Here is an 18757-nt window from a genome sequence, read left to right as displayed (position 1 = left end):
TCCCCATTCCCTCTCCCCTTAGCCCCTGGTAACCTCTTATCTACTTTCTGTCTCTCTTAATTTGGTTTATTCTAGATATTTCATGTAAGTGGAATCATACAATATGTTTCCTTTTGTATCCTGCTTATTTCACTCAGCATAATGTCTTCAGGGTTCACCCACGTCGTCGCTTATATTAGAACTTCATTCCTTTTATGGCTGAATAATATTCCAGGGTATGGGTATACCACATTTTGTTTAGCCTTTCATTGATTCATGCCTTTGGCTATTGTAAAGAATGCTGCTATAACCATTGGTATACAAGTATTCATTCAAGAATTGTTTTCAATTTTGGGGGGTATATACCTAGAGGTGAAATTTCCACGTCATATGGTAGATCTATGCTTAACTTTTTGAGGAACTGCCAAACTGTTTTCCACCATGGCTGTGCAGTTTTACATTCCCGCCAGTGAGGTACAAGTGTTGCAGTTTCTCCGCATCCTCGCCCACAGTTGTTCTCTGTTTCTTAACAGTAGCCATCCTAGAGGTGTGAAGTGGTTTCTCACTGTGGTTTTGATTTGCGTTTCCCTAATGGCTAATGATGTGGAGCACCTTTTCATGTGGTTATTGGCCATTTGGTTTTCCTCTTTGAAAGAAAATGTCTATTGAAGGTCTTTGCTCATGGTTGTTTTTGAAAGAGGCCTGAGCTCAAGACCTTTGTGAGTGCACCTCAGGGAATAAAAGACTTCCAAAGAGCAGGAAAAACAGGGATTTAACACCAGTGGGCACCACGGGGCCTGAGATGTCTCAGCTGGGCATTAGGAAATAAATTCTGGCACGGAGAGCCATCCGTTACCTTTTGGATGCGCCCCTTGGAGGGAAATGCACGAGCCCAGGCCTGGCTGGATCATTGGACAGTGCAGTTGGGGGGATTGGCAGCAAGAGGAGGAGCAGTCCCCAGAGAGGGTGAAAGCATCCCAAGGCTGCGGGGCGTGGGCAGGGCCCTTGCCCCCTTGAGGCATGACGGGCAGAGGGCAAGCCGCGCAGCCGGGAGCATCAACCCCTTGCCATTTAAAAAAAGGGACAGGAAACAGGAGTCCAGGGGCAGGGCTCAGACCGAGGAAGGGAGCAACTCTGGCCAAAGGTTTTCAGAAGAGAGCACAGCCCTTAGTGGGCCTGGTCTAGCCTGGGGCCGGGCCTCCGAGCCTGTCGGCCTTGTCGGAGGAGAAGTGCCGTGAGCGCAGGGGCAGCTCTGCTCGCTCACGCCGGTTCCTAGTGCCTGGCACGCGGTAGCTGCCAACAGAAGCACCAGGGATATTATTGATCCAGAAGGAGAGTCATTTCCTTGGAGGAGACTGAGGGTGTACCCCAACCCCACACAGCCAATCTGCAAGGCAGCTATTAATAGCTCATTAATAACTGTTAATAGGCTATTAGTATCCCCTATATTAATAGTTAATATTATCCTATTAATAGGATGTTAGTAGTTAGAATCTTATGCCTCCTACCCTGGCTTCTTGGGGGAGGAGTGCCCTCTTGCCTGCCCTCTGACAAGTCCTGGGCCAGCACAGACACTGAGAATGCAGGAAACGTTCATGTCGGCTAAGCAGGAATCCAGTGACACGAGCTCCCATTTGCTGGCAACTGGAAAGGCGTTTGGCATTTGAGAGAACTGTGCGAGCCTTGACTAGTTCATTTATAAAGTGGAAACAAGAAGGCCTTATCACTCAGGGTTATTGTAAGGCTTAAATTATTGTACCTAGCATGGACCTGGCTCAACAGGATGGGTGAAAAGTAAAAGTAAAAGTGAGGTGTGGTGCCTTAGGATGCTTTACAGAAAACACCGACTCAAATTGACTTCAACCCTTGTTATCAGTTTCACCATTTTTTTTTTTAAGATTTATTTTTATTTATTTAATTCCCCTCCCCTCCCCCGGTTGTCTGTTTTTTTCTGTGTCTTTTTGCTGCGTCTTGTTTTTTTGTCCGCTTCTGTTGTCGTCAGCGGCAAGGGAAGTGTGGGCGGCGCCATTCCTGGGCAGGCTGCTCCCTCCTTCGCGCTGGGCGGCTCTCCTTATGGGCACACTCCTTGCGCGTGGGGCTCCCCTACGCGGGGGACACCCCTGTGTAGCACAGGCACTCCTTGCGCGCATCAGCACTGCGCATGGGCCAGCTCCACACGGGTCAAGGAGGCCCGGGGCTTGAACCGCGGACCTCCCATGTGGTAGACGGATGCCCTAACCACTGGGCCAAAGTCCGTTTCCCTCACCATTTTTTTATCTTACTCTTAACAAGAAGTCGAGAGGTGAGTGGCTCCAGGTATACTCATTAGGGCTAAGCCTCAGCTCCTCAGCTTGGGCTATAGCGGTTTCGGGCATTGTGTCCAGATGGTATAAGGTCCAGGAAAAGAGAGGGCATCATCTCTTCTGGCGTCTGCCTTAAGGACAAGGAAATCTTTCACAGGAGCCCCACTCCCAAGACCTCTCCTCGCAACCGCTGGGTCAGTGGCTCACATACTTACCAGGGGAATGGGACTCTTGTGATTTGCCAGTCAGGATCCATCAACTGAAACACATAACAAAAGCCAGCCTTCCTGAACAAAATCAGAATTCTATTAGCAAGGGCAGTGGATGTTGGTAGGCACCCAACAATGGCTCCTAGGATGGGAAATAATAAAAATCAATTCTCCTCCCCTCCCTCCAGAGCTGTTGAGGAGATGGCAATGAGATAATGGGTGTGAAAGAGTTTTCTGAACCATAAAGGGCTCTGCACATGGGATGGGATGTTATTATGCTTATAGAATAATTATAATTCTATTATGGAATAATAGATGATACTTGAATGCAATCATCCATCCTGCTTGTGGCCGTGCGTTCCTGCTCATCAAGCCCTCGCACCCTTACACGCGCGCACACACATTGCCATGGAGATCTAAGAATGATCCCCCAGACGCTTGTTAATAACGAGGCGAGGGAAGCCAGCGCTCCCTGCAAAGCCATGTGCAGATGTGATTGTGGGAAGTGTGGTGCTGTGGGAAATAACATGGACCAGGGAACCGGACACAGATTCCCAACCCGGCTTCTACAGGCTTCCGCGCTGCATAACTTTGGGCACGTTTTTTAAATTTCTCCAAGTTTCTTTTCCCATCTGTAAACTAGGGATAATAATATACCTCTCCATAGGTTGCCGTGTGAATTTGAGATAAAGTACATCAAGCTGGGTCCCTGCACAGAGCAGGCACCGAGGCAATGGCAGCTGTGCCTAGCGACCGCCAACACGGACACTTCCGTGCCTGAACTCTTTAATCCTCACACAACCCTGTGAGGGGGCACGGTTGTCACCCCTAGTCTGTGGATGAAGGAACTGAGTCTGTAGATGAAGGGGCAGTTGGCAAGCAGCAGAACCCCGGGATTTGGGCCGGGGCGGTCTGCGCAGGAATCCACGTCCCACCCACTAGGGTAGACGTCCCCTTGTTACTCTTACCATGATGCTACTGATGTCCCTGGACCACCTCTGCTGCCTTATTGCATGACCTTGGGTTCATTCCGCCACCTCTCCAGGCCTCAGTTCCCTCAGGTATAAACCTGTAATGGGGCTAGAAGAGCTTTGCTCCATTGACGCTTTACAGAGATGTGATTAAGGGCTCAGGCGGTGGGTGGATCCCTGTATGGCTCTCCCCTTCCCTGCTGTGTGACCCAGGCCAAGTGGATTGTCCCCTGTAAACCCAAGTTTCCTTGTCTCTAAAATCAGGGTAGCAAAAGTCCCTACCTTGTAAGGTGGTTTTGAGAATGAAAAGATAGATTTCATGTCTGTACTCAGCTTGGCACAATGTTCCGGCAAATAGAAAATGCCCAATCAATGGTAGTTATTAGCAGCGTTGTTATTGTTATTAAGTTGTCTTTCTCTCTCCTGCATATAATTCCTCAGTAAGCAAAAGACTTGTTTATTCAGGCAGAAAGCCGGAGGGCAGTTTCTTTCAGGAAATCATCGACTCCCAGAATGGAGTCACTTAACCTTTATACTTCTCTCTTCTCATCTGCTAAATGGGAGTAATAAAGAGGAACTCCGGAGAGTTACTCTGCTCTGAGGATTAGGTGGAACAGCATAAATCAGGCTGGCTGGCTTTTAGTATTAGAACTCAAAGGCAGCTTAGAAGAGCAGTGGTGCAGCCGTGATCCTTTTCAGCTGAAGAGACCCAGAGTCGTGCAGGGCAGTGACTCAGGCGACGCCGCCTGGCGGGACGTGGAGGCTGCGCCAGGCCACGGGGAGAGGGGGCAGGCCCTGGACTCTCTTACCCAGAGGCCTTCTGTAAGGTCTGCGCCCTTCCTTGCTCCCACTCATCTCTTCTCCGCTTCCCCTAGCTCTCCTCCAGACTCAACTGTTGATCCTCAGCTCCCGAGCAGCGTCACGCCTTTTGTTGTCGACCTTTCTTTCGGCCTCTGCACGTGCCGTTGCCTCTGCGTGGGACCCTGGCCAGCCCACCCCTTGCACACTCGTGCATGCACACCACACATGCTCACCCCCGTTGTCTCCTTCCTCTGACCACTCCTAGTTCACCTTTAGACTTCTGCTTAAACACCTTCTCCAAGAAGGTGCTGCTGAGCCCCAAGGCCTCCTTAATTAAGAGTTTGCTCTTTGTGCTTTGACTTACAGAGCCCTATGGGGGAATTGCCAATTGTGGATTGACTTGGCCACTCAACTGGGAAGTTCTGAAAGGCAGGCAGTCTTTCCCTTCTGAGTCCCCTCTGGAGCCCCTTTGAGGTGCTGATTGGGGTCCCCCCATGGGATCGCTGAGAACAAAGTGGGGAAGGATCTAGGGGGCCGGACACCCCAGAAGGATGCCTGGCTTTTTCCCAACTGGCTGGCACTCCGTCCCCGGATAAACCCAGGGAACCTGTAGCAAATTACATAGAGCAGCCGCCCTGCCCAGCCTCACAGGCCGCTGGACCCTGGGGGCTTGGCATTCGGGAACATCCCAACTGTGTTTCCTACCCCCGGGCACCCCTCCATTCCCTCATTTCCCCAACCACGTGAAATCCGAGGCAAACGCGGTCCATGTGTGCCCAGCGCTGAAATCATGGGGTGCTGTTTCTCAGACTCTGCCCAGGAAAGGCCAGAGTAGCTTCATACACCAGCTTGGCCCAGTGCCTTCCCCTCCAGAAATCAAGAAATCCTCCCTAGTAGGAGCCGGCTCTGCTCTCCAAGGAGTGGGGCAAGTTACGAACTCCCGGGTTGGGGGATCTTGAGTGGCTTTAGCCCCCTCCACACAAACTCTTCCCTTGCCAGATAAGCCTTTTTAGTTCAATGATACGAAAACAGCCAATACCTTTATTTCTCTTCCACCTCAATGCCCTCGGTCGGGGTGACCAGCCTTCCCGGGCAGCCTTTGGATCGGGCTATTTCGTTAGCTGGTTGTGGTGGGTCTTGGCTCCATCTCGGGTGTCGATTCCCCCACCACAGAGTGTGCGCACAGTGGGGCTGCCTGGGCAGAGTGTCCACCCACTTGGGTTCAGCCCGGCCCCTCCTTTCAGGAACTGAGTGGCTGCAGGCTTTCTAGGTCTCCTTTTCCTTACCCCTAAAATGGGAACAGTCATACTCACCTCGTCGAGGGACCACCAAGGACCAAACGTGATGATGGGTGCAAAAGCCCCTTTTATGTAAACCGTCACCAGCTGAGGAATCTCCCCGCGGGAAGATAGAGTGCCATGGAGAATGAATACGGGCTCTGGAGCCACACCTGGACTTGCCATTACTCCCTGGGGTTCTCCAGCAAGAAGTTGACCTCTCTGTACCGCAGCTTCCTCCCTGTGAAACGGGACCTGTCATTACCCGCTGGAGCGTCAGCTCCAAGAGGACAGGACTTTACATGATCCTGCTTCCCACTGTATCCCTGCCCCTGGCAAAGAGCCTGACACACGGTGACATCCCAGGTCACACCTGTGGAGCGAGCTCGTGGTACTTTTTGTGCAGGTTATATCCAGTGCTTCCACAGTGCCTGGCACACAGAAGGTATGTGGTAAATGTTTATTCCTCTCCCTTCTGGCACCTCAAAGGATCCTTTGTGTCCAAGTTTAAGATAGAAAGCCAGTCTGTTTTTCTTCTAATTTTTGCTCCTGGCTTTTGAGAACCTCCCTTGCATCCACACCACATTGCTTTTGGATTTTTTGTTGTTGTTTTTGTTCTATTTTTCTTTTTTCAGTAAACATTTTATTGAAGTATAACATATTCAGAAAATTGCACAAATGACAAGTGCACAGCTCTGACTTTATTTTTGCCCCGCGCATTTTCCAGTTGTCACACTAATTCCTGACTCCCCCTCTGAGGCAGAGTGACTCCCTAGAAAGAATGCTGACTGTGGGCTCAGGTGGCCTGGGTTCGAATCCCAGCTCCACACCTCACTAGCTCTGTGGCTTTGGGCAAATTGCTACACTTCTTTGAACTTATTGCCCTCCTCCCATGGCTGATGAGAGACTAGGGAACTAAACTCATGAATTTACAAATGTAAATTCCTATGATTAGTGCTATTATTCACTCAAATCATTTTAGTGGGAAGAGTATGGGTTTAGGAAACAAGAAAAGGGGGCCCACTGGGCGGGTGAAAGTCTCTGAGCCTCCTGTCGCAGAGCCTGGAAATTTGCAGCTGTGTAAACTGAGTGGGGTGAGGAGAGGGAAATATGCATATAGAATCTCAGGAAGTAATAACTGACTTTGAAAACAGCTGTTTGGAAGCGCCTTCTTAATCAAATCTCAGGGCAGGGGTGCAAAGCCCGAGCCTTCCTGTGAACAGAGCGCTCTGTGACCGCAGAGTGTTCACGGCCAGCCGTAAATTTCAGTGGCTCCTTGGTCACGTTTGCCTGCAGATTTTGACAGACAGAGATAATCCAGATTGCTTCTGCCTTCCCTCTCCCCCACATCCCGCAGAAAGTGGCCTTCCGGTCCAGCCCAATTTGGCTGGACCATCTTAAACTTTTGGAGGCAGCTCTGGGAAAGGAGGTTAAGAGAACGGGTGAGGAAGCTGGGCTTGCAGCTGACACTTGGCGAGGGGGCTCTCCTACCCACCCCCCACCCCAGCACCCCTCTCCCCTCCCTTCCCCCTCCTCCAGCATTAAAGTGAGACGTGGTTCTGTCTCCTCCTATGAGACTGGGTTTTCCTCTAGGGAAGGGCTGGTCTGGGCTCCGTGTCTCCAGTGCCCGTCAGGGCCTTAGGCAGAAGAGAGGCCACCTGGTGTCCCTGTGGGCTTGGGAATAAAAGGAGGGGCAGGGGTGCTGGAAGACAGTTTGGCGGTTCCTCAGAAAGTAAAACAAAGAATTCCCATATGGCCCGGCAATCCCATTTCTAGGTATGGACCCATAAGAACTGAAAGCAGGGACTCAAACGGACACTTGTATGCCAGGGTTCATAGCAGCATTGTTCACACTAGCCAAAAAGCGGAAGCAACCCAAATGCCCCTGAACCGATGAATGGATGCACAACAGTGGTGGATCCACACAATGGAATTGTTTGGCAATAAAAAGAAATGAGTCCTGATACAGATCACAGCACAGATGATCCTTGAAAACATTGTGCATCCAGATTAGGCAAACCACAGGGTCCCCACGGGGACAGAAAGGAGATGAGTGGTTGCCCAGGCTGCCAGGGCTTTGGGGGAAATGCAGAGTGGCTGCTAACGAGTATGGGGTTTCCTTCTGAAAGGATGAAGATGTTCCAAAATCGAGTTTAGTGATGGTTGCACAACTCTGATACATAAAAAACAACATTGAATTATATACTTTAAATGGGTGAATTTTATGGTATGTGAATTCTATCTCAGTGAAACTGTTACTTTAAAAAGGATCAAGGAATGTCCTCGCTTTGCCATGCCTAGGCCAGCCTAGGCCGTCCTTGTGTGAAACCCACAAACACCCAGGCAGCTCTCTAAGTTGCCTTCCCAGGCAGGCAGGCAAAAGCCGGGCTTCTGTCCTGGTGGATGGAGGAATAGAGTATGGATTAGAGTGGACTTACCGGTGTTCTGTTGGGGAACTTTTGTGATTAGTAAGGGAAGAAATTGTAGTAGTGATGTGGAGAGGGTGGCCACGGCGGCTGCTGATGGTAGGGAGACAGAAGAAGAGATGTGGTGTGGGGGCATTTCCAGGATTTGGAGTTGTCCTGGGTGGTGCGGCAGGGACGGATGCTGGATGTGGTGTGTCCTGCTGTGGCCCACTAGGTGCACTGGGAGAGAGTGTGGACTACAACGTGGACCACTGCCCATGTGGTGCAGCGGTGCTCCAGAATGTATTCGCCGGGTGCAGTGGATGTACCACGATGATGGAAGACGTGGTTGATGTGGGAGGGGTGGGGTGGGTCGGGTGGGGGGTATATGGGGGACCTCGTATTTTTTCAATGTAACATTTAAAAGGAAAAAAAGGTCCTGAGAAACCTGTGAAGAGGAGCACGAGAGATCAAATGAGCCGAGCCTGAGAAATTTACTGCATCCTATTTTCCAGAGATCATTTTCCCAACATAAGTCACAGAGACAGATGGCTCAGGACCTGCTCCTGGAAAGAACCACAGTGGAGGAGAGTTGACTTAGTGGGAGCTGCCCAGCCTGGGGAGTGAGACACACGAGATTTAATAGGCTGGGAATGGCCCGGCAGGACCTGCAAGGCTGCGTTCTGCCAAGCACTTCCCATCAGGGATCCCGGCGGAGGCTGTTGTCTTTGCTCTGTGTGTGCGTGTGTGTGTGTGTGTGTTCTTCTCTTCAAAATAAGCTTTATTGCTTTTCTCCTCATTGTCACATTTTCCTTGAAAAACAGAACAAAATATAGAAAAATACAAAAAAATAAAACCAATCCATAATTTTTCTACTCTAAGGTAGCTGCTATTAACATTTTTTGCAGATTATACCCACACATATTATACCAAAACATTACTTTTTAAACAGTTTTCCATCCTGCTCTTTCAATATCCTATTTTCCTCGTCACAAAACATTCTCTATGAAAATGGCTTATAGTGGCTGCATGATATTAGCATTGTATTGATGTGCTTTGACTTACATAAGTAGCCACTTATTTTTTTTAACATTAAAAATGGTTTTCCTTTTTAAATTTTTTCAAAGTTTTTTACTATTTTAAATGATGTTGTGATGAATATCCTTACAAGTAAATCTTTTGAAAAGTTATGATTTTTTTTTCCCTCGGGTAAATTCCTAGAGGTGAAATTGCATGGTTAAAATGTTTCCATGTTTTAAAAATCAATGTATACCAAATTATGCTACCACTATCAGTGTGTAAAATCTTGTTTGTATTTAAAACCAACATCTATTTTAGCACTTACTAGACACCAGATGTTTTCACGTCTATTATTTCATTTCCCCCCCCCCAGTTTTAAATAATAACTTTTTAAAGTATAAAAATAACTATATGAGCTTACTGTAGAAAAATGTGAAAATATAAAAGTATATTAAATTTGTAATTGCCCATAATATTAAAGTGTTGCTTTGTTTTCAGCATATCTTTTTTCTATACATTTACACAAAAACATTCATTTTATAAACATTTTATGAGCATCGACTATGCTGAAAGAACTTGATTTTCCATTGTAACTGAAATAGTTTTTAATCCCACATTTTCCAACAATCTCCTTTAATCCTCAGAACAACCCTTTGCATCTTGTAGAACATTAGACTGCAAAGAACCTTAGAGAGTGTTAGTCCAACTCCCTCCCTTTCCTGAAGGGGAAATCAAGGGCAGGGAGGTAAAGCGATCTGTCATAATCACATGGCACACTGTTGGCCTGCACCCAGATCCTTTGACCCCTACCCCATTGCAAAAGACTGCAGCCAATGATATAAAACAGAATCGGTACCTGGCTGCCCTAAACCAGGGTGACCATATAATTAAATGTCCAAATCATGACATTTTTTAAGGGGCCACCACTGTTATTAATGAAAGCAGGGTAGCAGATATAAAACGGGACCATCACTGACAAGCTAAAAGGTATGCCCACTCTAGCACTCTAGCTTCAGAATTTCAGCTCTTTGAAATGCTTTGCTTTGTGGGAGCGGATTTCTCTCCATTTCAAATAAGGATGAGTTCTGCAAACCTTTACTGAGTTGAGACTTTGGGCCAGACCAGATTCCAGAGATGAGTGGTACATGGCCCCTGTTCTGCAGGGTCGTCTGTTCAAGCAGCTGATGTGAATTAGAGTAAGAAACAGGACAAGATACTTGCTGCAATGGCATTTCTGGCCCTCCAGGGACCCTAAACCTTTATATCAGAAGGAGACCCCAGTTTTCTACCATGTCCCCTTTGCCTGCTCAGAACTAAGATTTTAAATTATACACTGAAGCAACTGGCTGTCCTATTAAGAGAAAATAGATATGAAGCTGGCTCATGAGAACAAATGTATTTGGTCATAGGTAGAGGAACCAGAGTATTTCTAGACAGGAGACTGAGGATATGAAACACACCTAGCATTTATAGCAAGAATGAATCCGTCATCTCAGTGTGCCATTGAGATAGGGCCTCAGCGAGGAGGGGTTGGTTGGTTTGCTCTTTTCTTCAGGTACCCTTTACTGAGCAATTGCAAGTGTTTGGAGCACTATGCTAGGCATTTTACATACAGTTTTCTAGATTGTAGGGCTGCCAGATAGAAGGTTCTTCAGTAATCCAGGGAATTGCCAAGGGATTGTGCAGCATACAGCTAGTACTCTTGTTTTACAGATGGGGACTTATCTCTGTAAGCAAGCCATGGATTTCCCTACTGTAGACTAGATGGGGTTTCAATATAGATCAGTAAGGTTCTGTTTGGTTGTTTAAATGGATTTCTCAGGACTGCTGAGCAAAGTATAAAAATGTGCATTTTGTTAATAGGTCTTTCTTCCTTTGAAAGGGTAATAAACTTGTCCATGAGATGGTCCTTCACGCGTTAGTCTCAAGGCATATGCCAAACACATGCTCAGAATCCACAAGGCTAGACGGCTCTTCCTTGAGAACTAGCTTGCCCTAGTTATAGGTTACATTTCAAATGCAAGGGCTCCTGGGAACACTGCCATCGATTCACACAAAGATGTGAGTACCTGAAATTGTTCTTTCCGGAGACCTCAGAATTTCCTTGTCCTGTACTGTGTTCATACACCATGGCAGCCTCCATAACACTTTTCCTCCTTTTTTGGCATCATCAAGAAATACATTTCCATAAAGGTATCATCGACAGGTTTGCAGAGCTGTCATTGTCTCTTCCCTATTTGTGTTATGAAAGAACTACAGCTAGAGGGATGGCGGAATATATATTGGTTTGAGCCCCTACTATTTTTGAAGTGTACTGCTGGTCTCCTTGTAAGCATGATGTATTAGTCACCCAAAGGGTGCTGATGCAAAGTACCAGAAATCTGTTAGGTTTTATGAAGGGTATTCATTTGGGATAGAAGCCAAGATAAGTCTTGTCTCTCTCCCGGGCTCGTTCCTCTCCAGGCTCAGCTGCTCTGCCCTCTCCACAAGGCCAGCTGTAAACTGTCAGGGGAACAGCTCGTCTCTCTTCCCAGGGTCTCTGCTGTGTTGTCTAATGGAGCCTTCTCTGTTTCCTCACCTATCTGCCTCTCTGTGTGTTTACTTCCTGGGCCTCCAGTATCAAAATCTCTTTAACTTTTTCCTCTGCCATGTCATCTTCTCTGTCTCAACACCCTACTGATGTGGCCCAATCGAAGCCTTAATCATTATTTAATCAAGTAAAAGTGAAACCTCTGAATCCAATCCCATCTAATATGCCCAGAGGAACAGATCAGTTCACAAACATAATCCAATATCTAATATCAAACTGTCATACATGATATCATCGATCTCCTTGGTAACCCTTCACAGTGGATACGATCACTCCATTTGACAAAGGAGAAAACTGAGACTAAAAGAAGTAAAGTGACTTACCCAAGATCAGAGTGGTAGAACTAGACGTTGGTACTCATTTACCAAATGAGGAGCCCAGGGTTGTTTTTGCTTCAGCTGTGATGCACAGGCTTCTCCCTTTCACTACCCTTAGTGGAAAAGCCAAACCCCAGGCTCATCAATTTAATTCTCAGCACTCAGTGGAAGCAGCATTGTGTTATAGGTTCTCAGCAGGTCTCCTGAACACCCAACAAATTGCTTCACTTCTCTAAGCCTCTATTTCTTGGCCTTGAATATGGGGATGGATTTACTTACCCATGGGGTTGTTGTTGAGGAAAAGATCTTGTAGAGCATCTGGCCCAGTTCCCGGCTTCCAGAAGGAGCTCTGAAAATGTTTGTCTCCTGTCTACACTCCCTTAATTTGTTTCTTTCCTTCTCCATCTTGCCTGTAATAAGCCAGCACAAGACTCAGAGGAAACTTGGATAGCTCCCATCCACTCTTCCCTGGCACCCTTGATTGTGGGGTTGGGTGTGGGAAGGTGCATTGATTCCAACCATCTCATCTCATTTTACCACGGACACAGGGAAGGACTCTACAATACCAAGTTCCTTTCCGCTGATTAGCAGGCCATACGGTGAGGCAAACCTAAACCCCAGTCTCACAGCATCAGGTATTCCCAACTGACTACATACACATGCACAAGGGCCCCATCCAAAGGACAAGCCAAGATCATCTGGACCATCAGCATCCAGGCTGGGAGGAGCTCATTGGAAAGGCATTCGGGGTGGTCCAGGCAGGTGCCTGAAAGAGCAGATCCTTCTGAAGGACAGTCCTGGTCTTGTCAACTTTTTGCTTAAGAACCTGTGGTTGCCCAGTTAAGGTCTGATTTCCTTTTCTTCGTGTACAAGGCCTAAACCTACTGTTCAGAGACTCTTTTCTCACTCCTTCCTTTATTAGACCTTTTGCTTCATGGAACACCATGTGCAGATTTTCAGAGGCACAGTTTTTTAGTTGTGCTCCAGGAGTGCCGTTCACATTGACTCAATGCAAGGGGTGCCCTAGAGATGTGCAAACTTGGGCAAAAGAGAGAGCGATGAGTTCCTGGAAACGAGACAGGCTATCCTGGCTGAACTGTAGTGGACGTGGTGAGAATAATGAACTTGAGAGGTAGGCAGAGGACAGGCTGCTTGAGAGCAAGTGAAGGATTGGGGGCTTTTGGTGGGAGCATGCTTCCCTCTGACGCAGATGCTCACACTCATCTCTTCCTGTTGAAATCCTCCATGGGTCCAGGATGACTTTCATGGTTCCCCCAGTCAAAGTGAATCTCCCCTCCCCCATCCCACTCTCCCCCCGCCCTCCCCTTGCACTGGGCTGTCATTCTGTGAACACACATTTGTGACTAGTGGCAGCTAACATTTATTAGGTGTTCACTGACTGCCACACACTGTTCTCTATAATTTACATGTTTTAACTCCTCCGTTATTCACAGCAATCTTGTTCTATTAGTCAGCCAAAAGGGGTGTGGATGCAAAGTACCAGAAATCCATTAGCTTTTACAAAGGGTATTTATTTGGGATAGAAACTAACAGTTACAAAGCCCTAAAGAGTCCAACTCAAGGTTACTTCCTCACCCAAAGTCTGTTGCCACATGTTGAAGCAAGATGGCGAGTGATATCTACTAGGGTTCGGACTTTCTATTTCCTGTTAGTCTCCGTGGTCCCAGCTTCTTCTGTTCTCAGCTGTAGGCTGGTATAAGGTTCATCTCTCTCCCCAGGGCTCGTTTCTTTCCAGGCTCAATGGCTCTGGTCTCTTCACAAGGTCAGCCGTAGACTATCAGGCTCACCTCTCCTCCCGCGGCTGCAGGATCCTCTGTGTATCTTCTCTGTGCATTTACTTCTGTGTGAGAGTCTGTTTTATCCCTACCATGGGGGTGGGGACTCAACCCTGCAAGCCCTAATCTTAAGTTAATCAAGTAAAAGTGAAATCTCTGAATCTAATACAACCTAATATGCCGAGAGGAAAAGACCAGTTTGCAAACACCCTCCAATATCCATTTTTGGAATCCATAAACAATACCAAACTGCCATACCTGTGAAATAGGCACGCTTCTTCATCTTAATTTCCCCTATACAGATGTGGAAATTGAGGCACAAGGGGTGAAGTCACTTACCCATGGTCACTCAACCAGCAAGCAGTAGAACTGGAGTTCAGACCCATCTGGTCTGGCTCCAAGGCCCATGCTCATAATACAACCCAGCCTCTTCTACGGATGCTGAATTGGTACAGCAGGACATTTTATGATATATATTCTAAGCACTAATATAGGATGCCCATTGGAAACATGTACCAAATAGATATTTTAAAAGGGTGAGGTAGAAATAGATATATAAAGAGAAGTTCTCATTCTTGCACCCCAGGGGAGGGTTCTGTGCACCCTACCCTAGAGACCACTTAAATTAAAAGCTGCTAACGCATAAGGGCCTGTTTACAATAATATCTGTACTTCACAGAAACCTCCTGAGTTATCCTGGACCTGCCAAGGGCCAGGCGCCTCACTGGGGGCATCGTAGTCAGGTTGTGGATTTTCAGGTGCGGCCGGGAGATTGGCTGGAAGGAAGAACAGACAAGCATGAGGCCTGTTTTTAAGCTGGGGTCCACGAAGTTTGTGATGGAACTGTTTATTCAGTCCTGGGACTGTTTAATTCATAAAGCCTGTCAGATTTACTCAGGAAGAGGCTGTAACAAGCACCCTGGAACATAATATCATGTTTCTTAACTTTAGTCTGAAATTCTAACAACTCAGCATGGTATGGTACTGATCTGAAGCTCATCAGAAGCTTTGATTAGAGATTATAAGATGTCTTTGGTTAATAAAAGATGAGGAAATGAATGTATATTTGCTTAATAAATGCAGTCTGGTAGAAAAAATCTTTCTAAAACTAGGACTGCCGGGGAAGAGGAGTCATGAATGGGATTCTCTCGTTGGGTGGTTTCATTCAATTACAAAAAAAGCATTTGGTGAGCACTAACCGTGAGCTTCCTATTCGCTCATGCATAGCATGTGCTCCCATTCAGTATTTTTAATCCTCACAACAACTATATAAACAAGTGCCCACCTTACAGATGAGGAATTTGAAGTCTTCTTCCCAAGGCCTCACAGCTTAGAGGATGGGCCATGATTCAAGATCTGTAGGACTTCAAAGCCCGCCTCACAAACACAGTCTACCCCAAAAATGTACTGCATTCCTTTCTATGGGCGAGAGGCACAATTAGGTAACTAAACATAGCAGGGTAAACATGATATCAGAGCTAAAAACAAGGTGGATTAAAGAAAGGAATAGCCACCTCCACAGGGCTGGTGGTAGATGCCTTCAAGAAAAGTTCTCTCAAGGTGAACTAGGAACACTGCTCTAAAGGATGTGAATGTGAATGATAGCCTGAGTATTTAGGTAAGGAAACCAAAACTCAAGGAGAAGCCACCCAGAGGTTGTACCTCAGTCCCGGTTCTCTGCTGCCGCAATTGCTCTTAGTGAATTTCTAAAACGAACCAGCTAACCCTATAAAATTTTGTCACATGTGGTTATACTCAGGGGCTGACATGTGAGTCATGGGCCCTGCAAAATTCTGTGGGATTTGATGACCGTGAATTTAGTGGGCTTCTCTTGTGGGGAGAGACCACAAAAAACTTATTAAAAAAAAAACAAAAAAACAGCAGTTCTTTATGTCACCTGCCTCTCAGGGTCCTGCCAAATCATGTCTGGGCTGCATTATATTTCCTAAAGTTAAGTCTCTTTGAAAAGCTGATGGATCTGATTATATTATAAACCCACTCTCAGTCAAGGCGGGAGAAAATAAGCAGCCCTTGCTGTCGAGTGGATGCACTGTCTTGTACTGTATACTTTTATATGTCTGTGCTTATGTTCCCTCTCTTGTAGACGATGTACTGCACATGTTGAAATGGCAGCCCACAGATAAGACTGCAAATTGTCTGAGCTCAAAGGTCTTGCCCCAGGCCATCACCTCCTCCTGAAGAGTTGGAAGGTTGCTCATAGAACTAAGGAATGCTGGCATTGTAGAATCCCAGAACACTAGAGACTTGGAACTGTAACACGTTAGAAACTTGGTGTCAGAATTACTGCACCTAGAACTCAGAGATTGTTAGCGTCCTAAAAGTATAGAATGTGTTCGTCTTAGACTATTAGAACTTAAGGACCCTGTTATGTTAGCTCCCTGGAATTAATTCATTCAGCAAAAAATTTAGTGCCTTCTATGTGCCAGTCACCATGCTAGATTCCAGGGATGCAGAAATGAACAAAGACTGCTAAGTTTTTGCTCTCAAAGAGTTTCAATAGAATGCTAGAACTTAAGAATCTTAAAATATTAGATTCTTAGGGGAAAAAAAAAACATCCCGTGTTAAAAATCCTAGAATGCCAGAAGTGGAGGGAGCTCTCCAGTTTGCTCTTTTTTAAAAGCCCCAAAGCCTTTCCAGGCAAGTCGGGCTTAAAATCTCCTAATAAGAACATTATTTCAGTTCAGTGACATTACTGAATGGCCAGTTTGCAGGGGACTCAGCGACTACCCAATCCCGGCTGCTCATTTTACCAGTGAGTCAACTGAGGCTCAGAGAGGGACAGCCATTTGATAGGTAACCCAGGCCGGCCCGGACTAGACCCCTGGTTTTCTGACCTCTCTCAAAGAACAGGAAAAGCAGGGAGGCGTCCCGTGAGTTTCTGAGGTGAGCCCCAAGTCTTCCGAAGGAGTTGGCATCAACTTTCTTGGCGGAGGCATCAACGCCGTGTCCATAGCACGTGTGCAGTAGATCGCCTGGCGTCGAGGGTCCCCCTCCCCCTGGATGCGTATTTTATTTTGCTCCCCCCACCCCCCGTGTGCCTCAAAATCAATTTTCATGATTTTCTCTGTCTGTGTTTGTCTTTGTGGCCCGCAGGTGCTCCCTTGCCTTGCTCCTCCGCGTCGTCAACCCCCATTGAGCAGTCCCCCTCCCCGCCCCCCTCCCCTCCGGCCAATGAGAGCCAGAGGCGGTTGCTAGGCAACGGTGCGGCCCAGCCAGCCCCGGACTCAGACTCTGAGGAAGAGTTTGTCCCTAATTCATTCTTAGTTAAAAGTGGCTCCGCCAGCCTGGGGGTCGCAGCGAACGGTAAGTGCCAATCTCTTCCTAACTTGCGTGCGTGCGGGGGTGTGCGTGCGTGCGTGAGTGCGCGCGCGTGTTCTCCTCGCGTCGGCCCGGCCCGCGAGGGGGGAGGGGGCGCGCGGGGGGGGGGGGGCGGCCGCGGATCGCGGGACTCCCCCCCCCCCCCCCCCAGGGCTGCCCCCGCAGACACAAAGCGACGCGGCGGCGTCAGGGAGAGGCCGAGACGCCGGCCCAGAGGCACCCCGAAGAAGCCACGGAAAGGCGGAAGATAGGAATGAAATACTGGCCTGTACGGCGGGTGAAGAAAACTGTTCTTAAAAATAAAAATTTAGGAAGCGCCGCTCCAGGGACTGTGTCAGCAGCTTTCGCTGGCTGCCTCCCTGGCTCCCCCGAGCACCGCTGCTGGCAGGCCAGGTATTCCGGCGTCCCCGGGATTCGAACCGAGGACGCTGAGGACGCCCGCCCGAGCCTCCCGCTGCCCGAAAGTTGTCGGCTGCCACCCGCCCGGAGACGCCGGCCCTCCGGTGCCAGGCTGCGGGGTGTCAGTGCGGCTCTGCCCTGGTGGTCGCCGCCGCTGAGCGCCGCCCTGGCCCCCTTCAGGGCGTGCGGGGGCTGCAGGGGCTCCAGGCTGGCCGGGAGCCCGCAGGCCCGGGCCTGAGTCCCCGCTTAGCGCTGCGTGGCCGGGGGCACGGCGCAGAGGCCAGGCCGTTTCTCTGCAGGGATGCCCTGGAAAGGGGGTTCCAGCCTTTATGACCGAGGACCGTGGACATGAAGCAACCGAGGCTCTCCCTGACATTCCCCTGATCTGATTCTAGGAGAGGAGGAGAGGAAGTGAGGCTGTTTTCACGTAAATAACACGATAGGTTGTGTGTTGATCTGGCAAACGTTTGTTCAGTATTGGTATGGCACTAAATTCCAGGCCAGGTGCTGGCGAAAGAGGCCGGAATTCAAAGAGGTAGAATGCAGCATCCATGGACTCTGGAGCCACATCGCTGTGGACTCAAATATGTAAGGGCCACTGCTGTGGGACCTTAGACAAGCCGTGTTGCCTCTGTGAGCCTGTTTCCTCAAGTGCAAAGTGAGGCACGTAATAGCCACCTCGTGATACGTGCCCGTCACAGTAACTGGGACCTAGAAGGAGTTTAGTACATGTTAGTCACAGCCCTGGTCACCACCCACCTCCCTCCGGAGGATTTACAAAACCCTGTGAAAGCTGCCAGCACGCCACCTGGCACTCAAGCAATGCTCACAGCGTACCAGAGCCTTGCTTTTCTCTCGAGGAATTAAGTCTGGGTGCAGGTCATTACTGCCCAACGTGACCAGAGAGGCAGGAACCAAGGGTCTGAGTGACCCAAAGGGAGCTCCCATCTGCCCAAGGAAATCAAGAATTACCTCCTGGAAGAGGCCCTTGCTGGATGGGAAGGAATGAGTAGGGTTTGCCAGGTAGACGTAGAACCAAGGGCATCCTGAACAGAGGGAAACATGGACCGAGAACCTGAGGTGTGAAGATGGAGAGCCTGTCCCAGCTCTTTTCAGTCTAGGAAGCTGGGCGGGAAATAGGCACTCGTTTTGGTAGGTCTGTGGAAGGCCACGTGGTAAAGCACCTGGGCGCCTCTAGGTACTGAGTTGAGGGCCTCCAGATGTCATCCCCCCTCCCCCGGAAGGGTGTCAAAGAAGGGTGGCTTTGTCCTGCCGCCGTGCTGCTCCCCCTGCCCTCACCAGGTCCTCTCCCACTCTCCCAGCCTCAGCCCTCTCCGAAACCCACAGAGA

General features: G+C 48.4%; 1 protein-coding gene across 8 annotated transcripts in view; it reads left to right on the top strand.

Annotated features, from left to right (window-relative positions):
- Window positions 1-18757, top strand: part of TENM4 (teneurin transmembrane protein 4) — an 801291-nt gene that overhangs the window by 459405 nt on the left and 323129 nt on the right. For 2 of the 8 annotated variants that reach the window (XM_058306050.2, XM_058306049.2), the window contains exon 7: window positions 16784-16993. The exons of 5 other annotated variants lie outside the window; for them this stretch is intronic. In XM_058306050.2, the coding sequence (XP_058162033.1) occupies window positions 16784-16993 (210 nt within the window). Of the gene's footprint in view, window positions 1-16783; window positions 16994-18757 lie in introns of those variants that run through there. One more of the 8 variants, XM_058306056.2, reaches the window with a different exon arrangement.

The sequence above is a fragment of the Dasypus novemcinctus genome, chromosome 10 (genome assembly GCF_030445035.2).
Source record: "Dasypus novemcinctus isolate mDasNov1 chromosome 10, mDasNov1.1.hap2, whole genome shotgun sequence".
Taxonomy (NCBI): domain Eukaryota; kingdom Metazoa; phylum Chordata; class Mammalia; order Cingulata; family Dasypodidae; genus Dasypus; species Dasypus novemcinctus.
The sequence above is the reverse complement of the archived record's forward strand: the minus strand, read 5'-3'. Positions and strand labels throughout refer to the sequence as shown.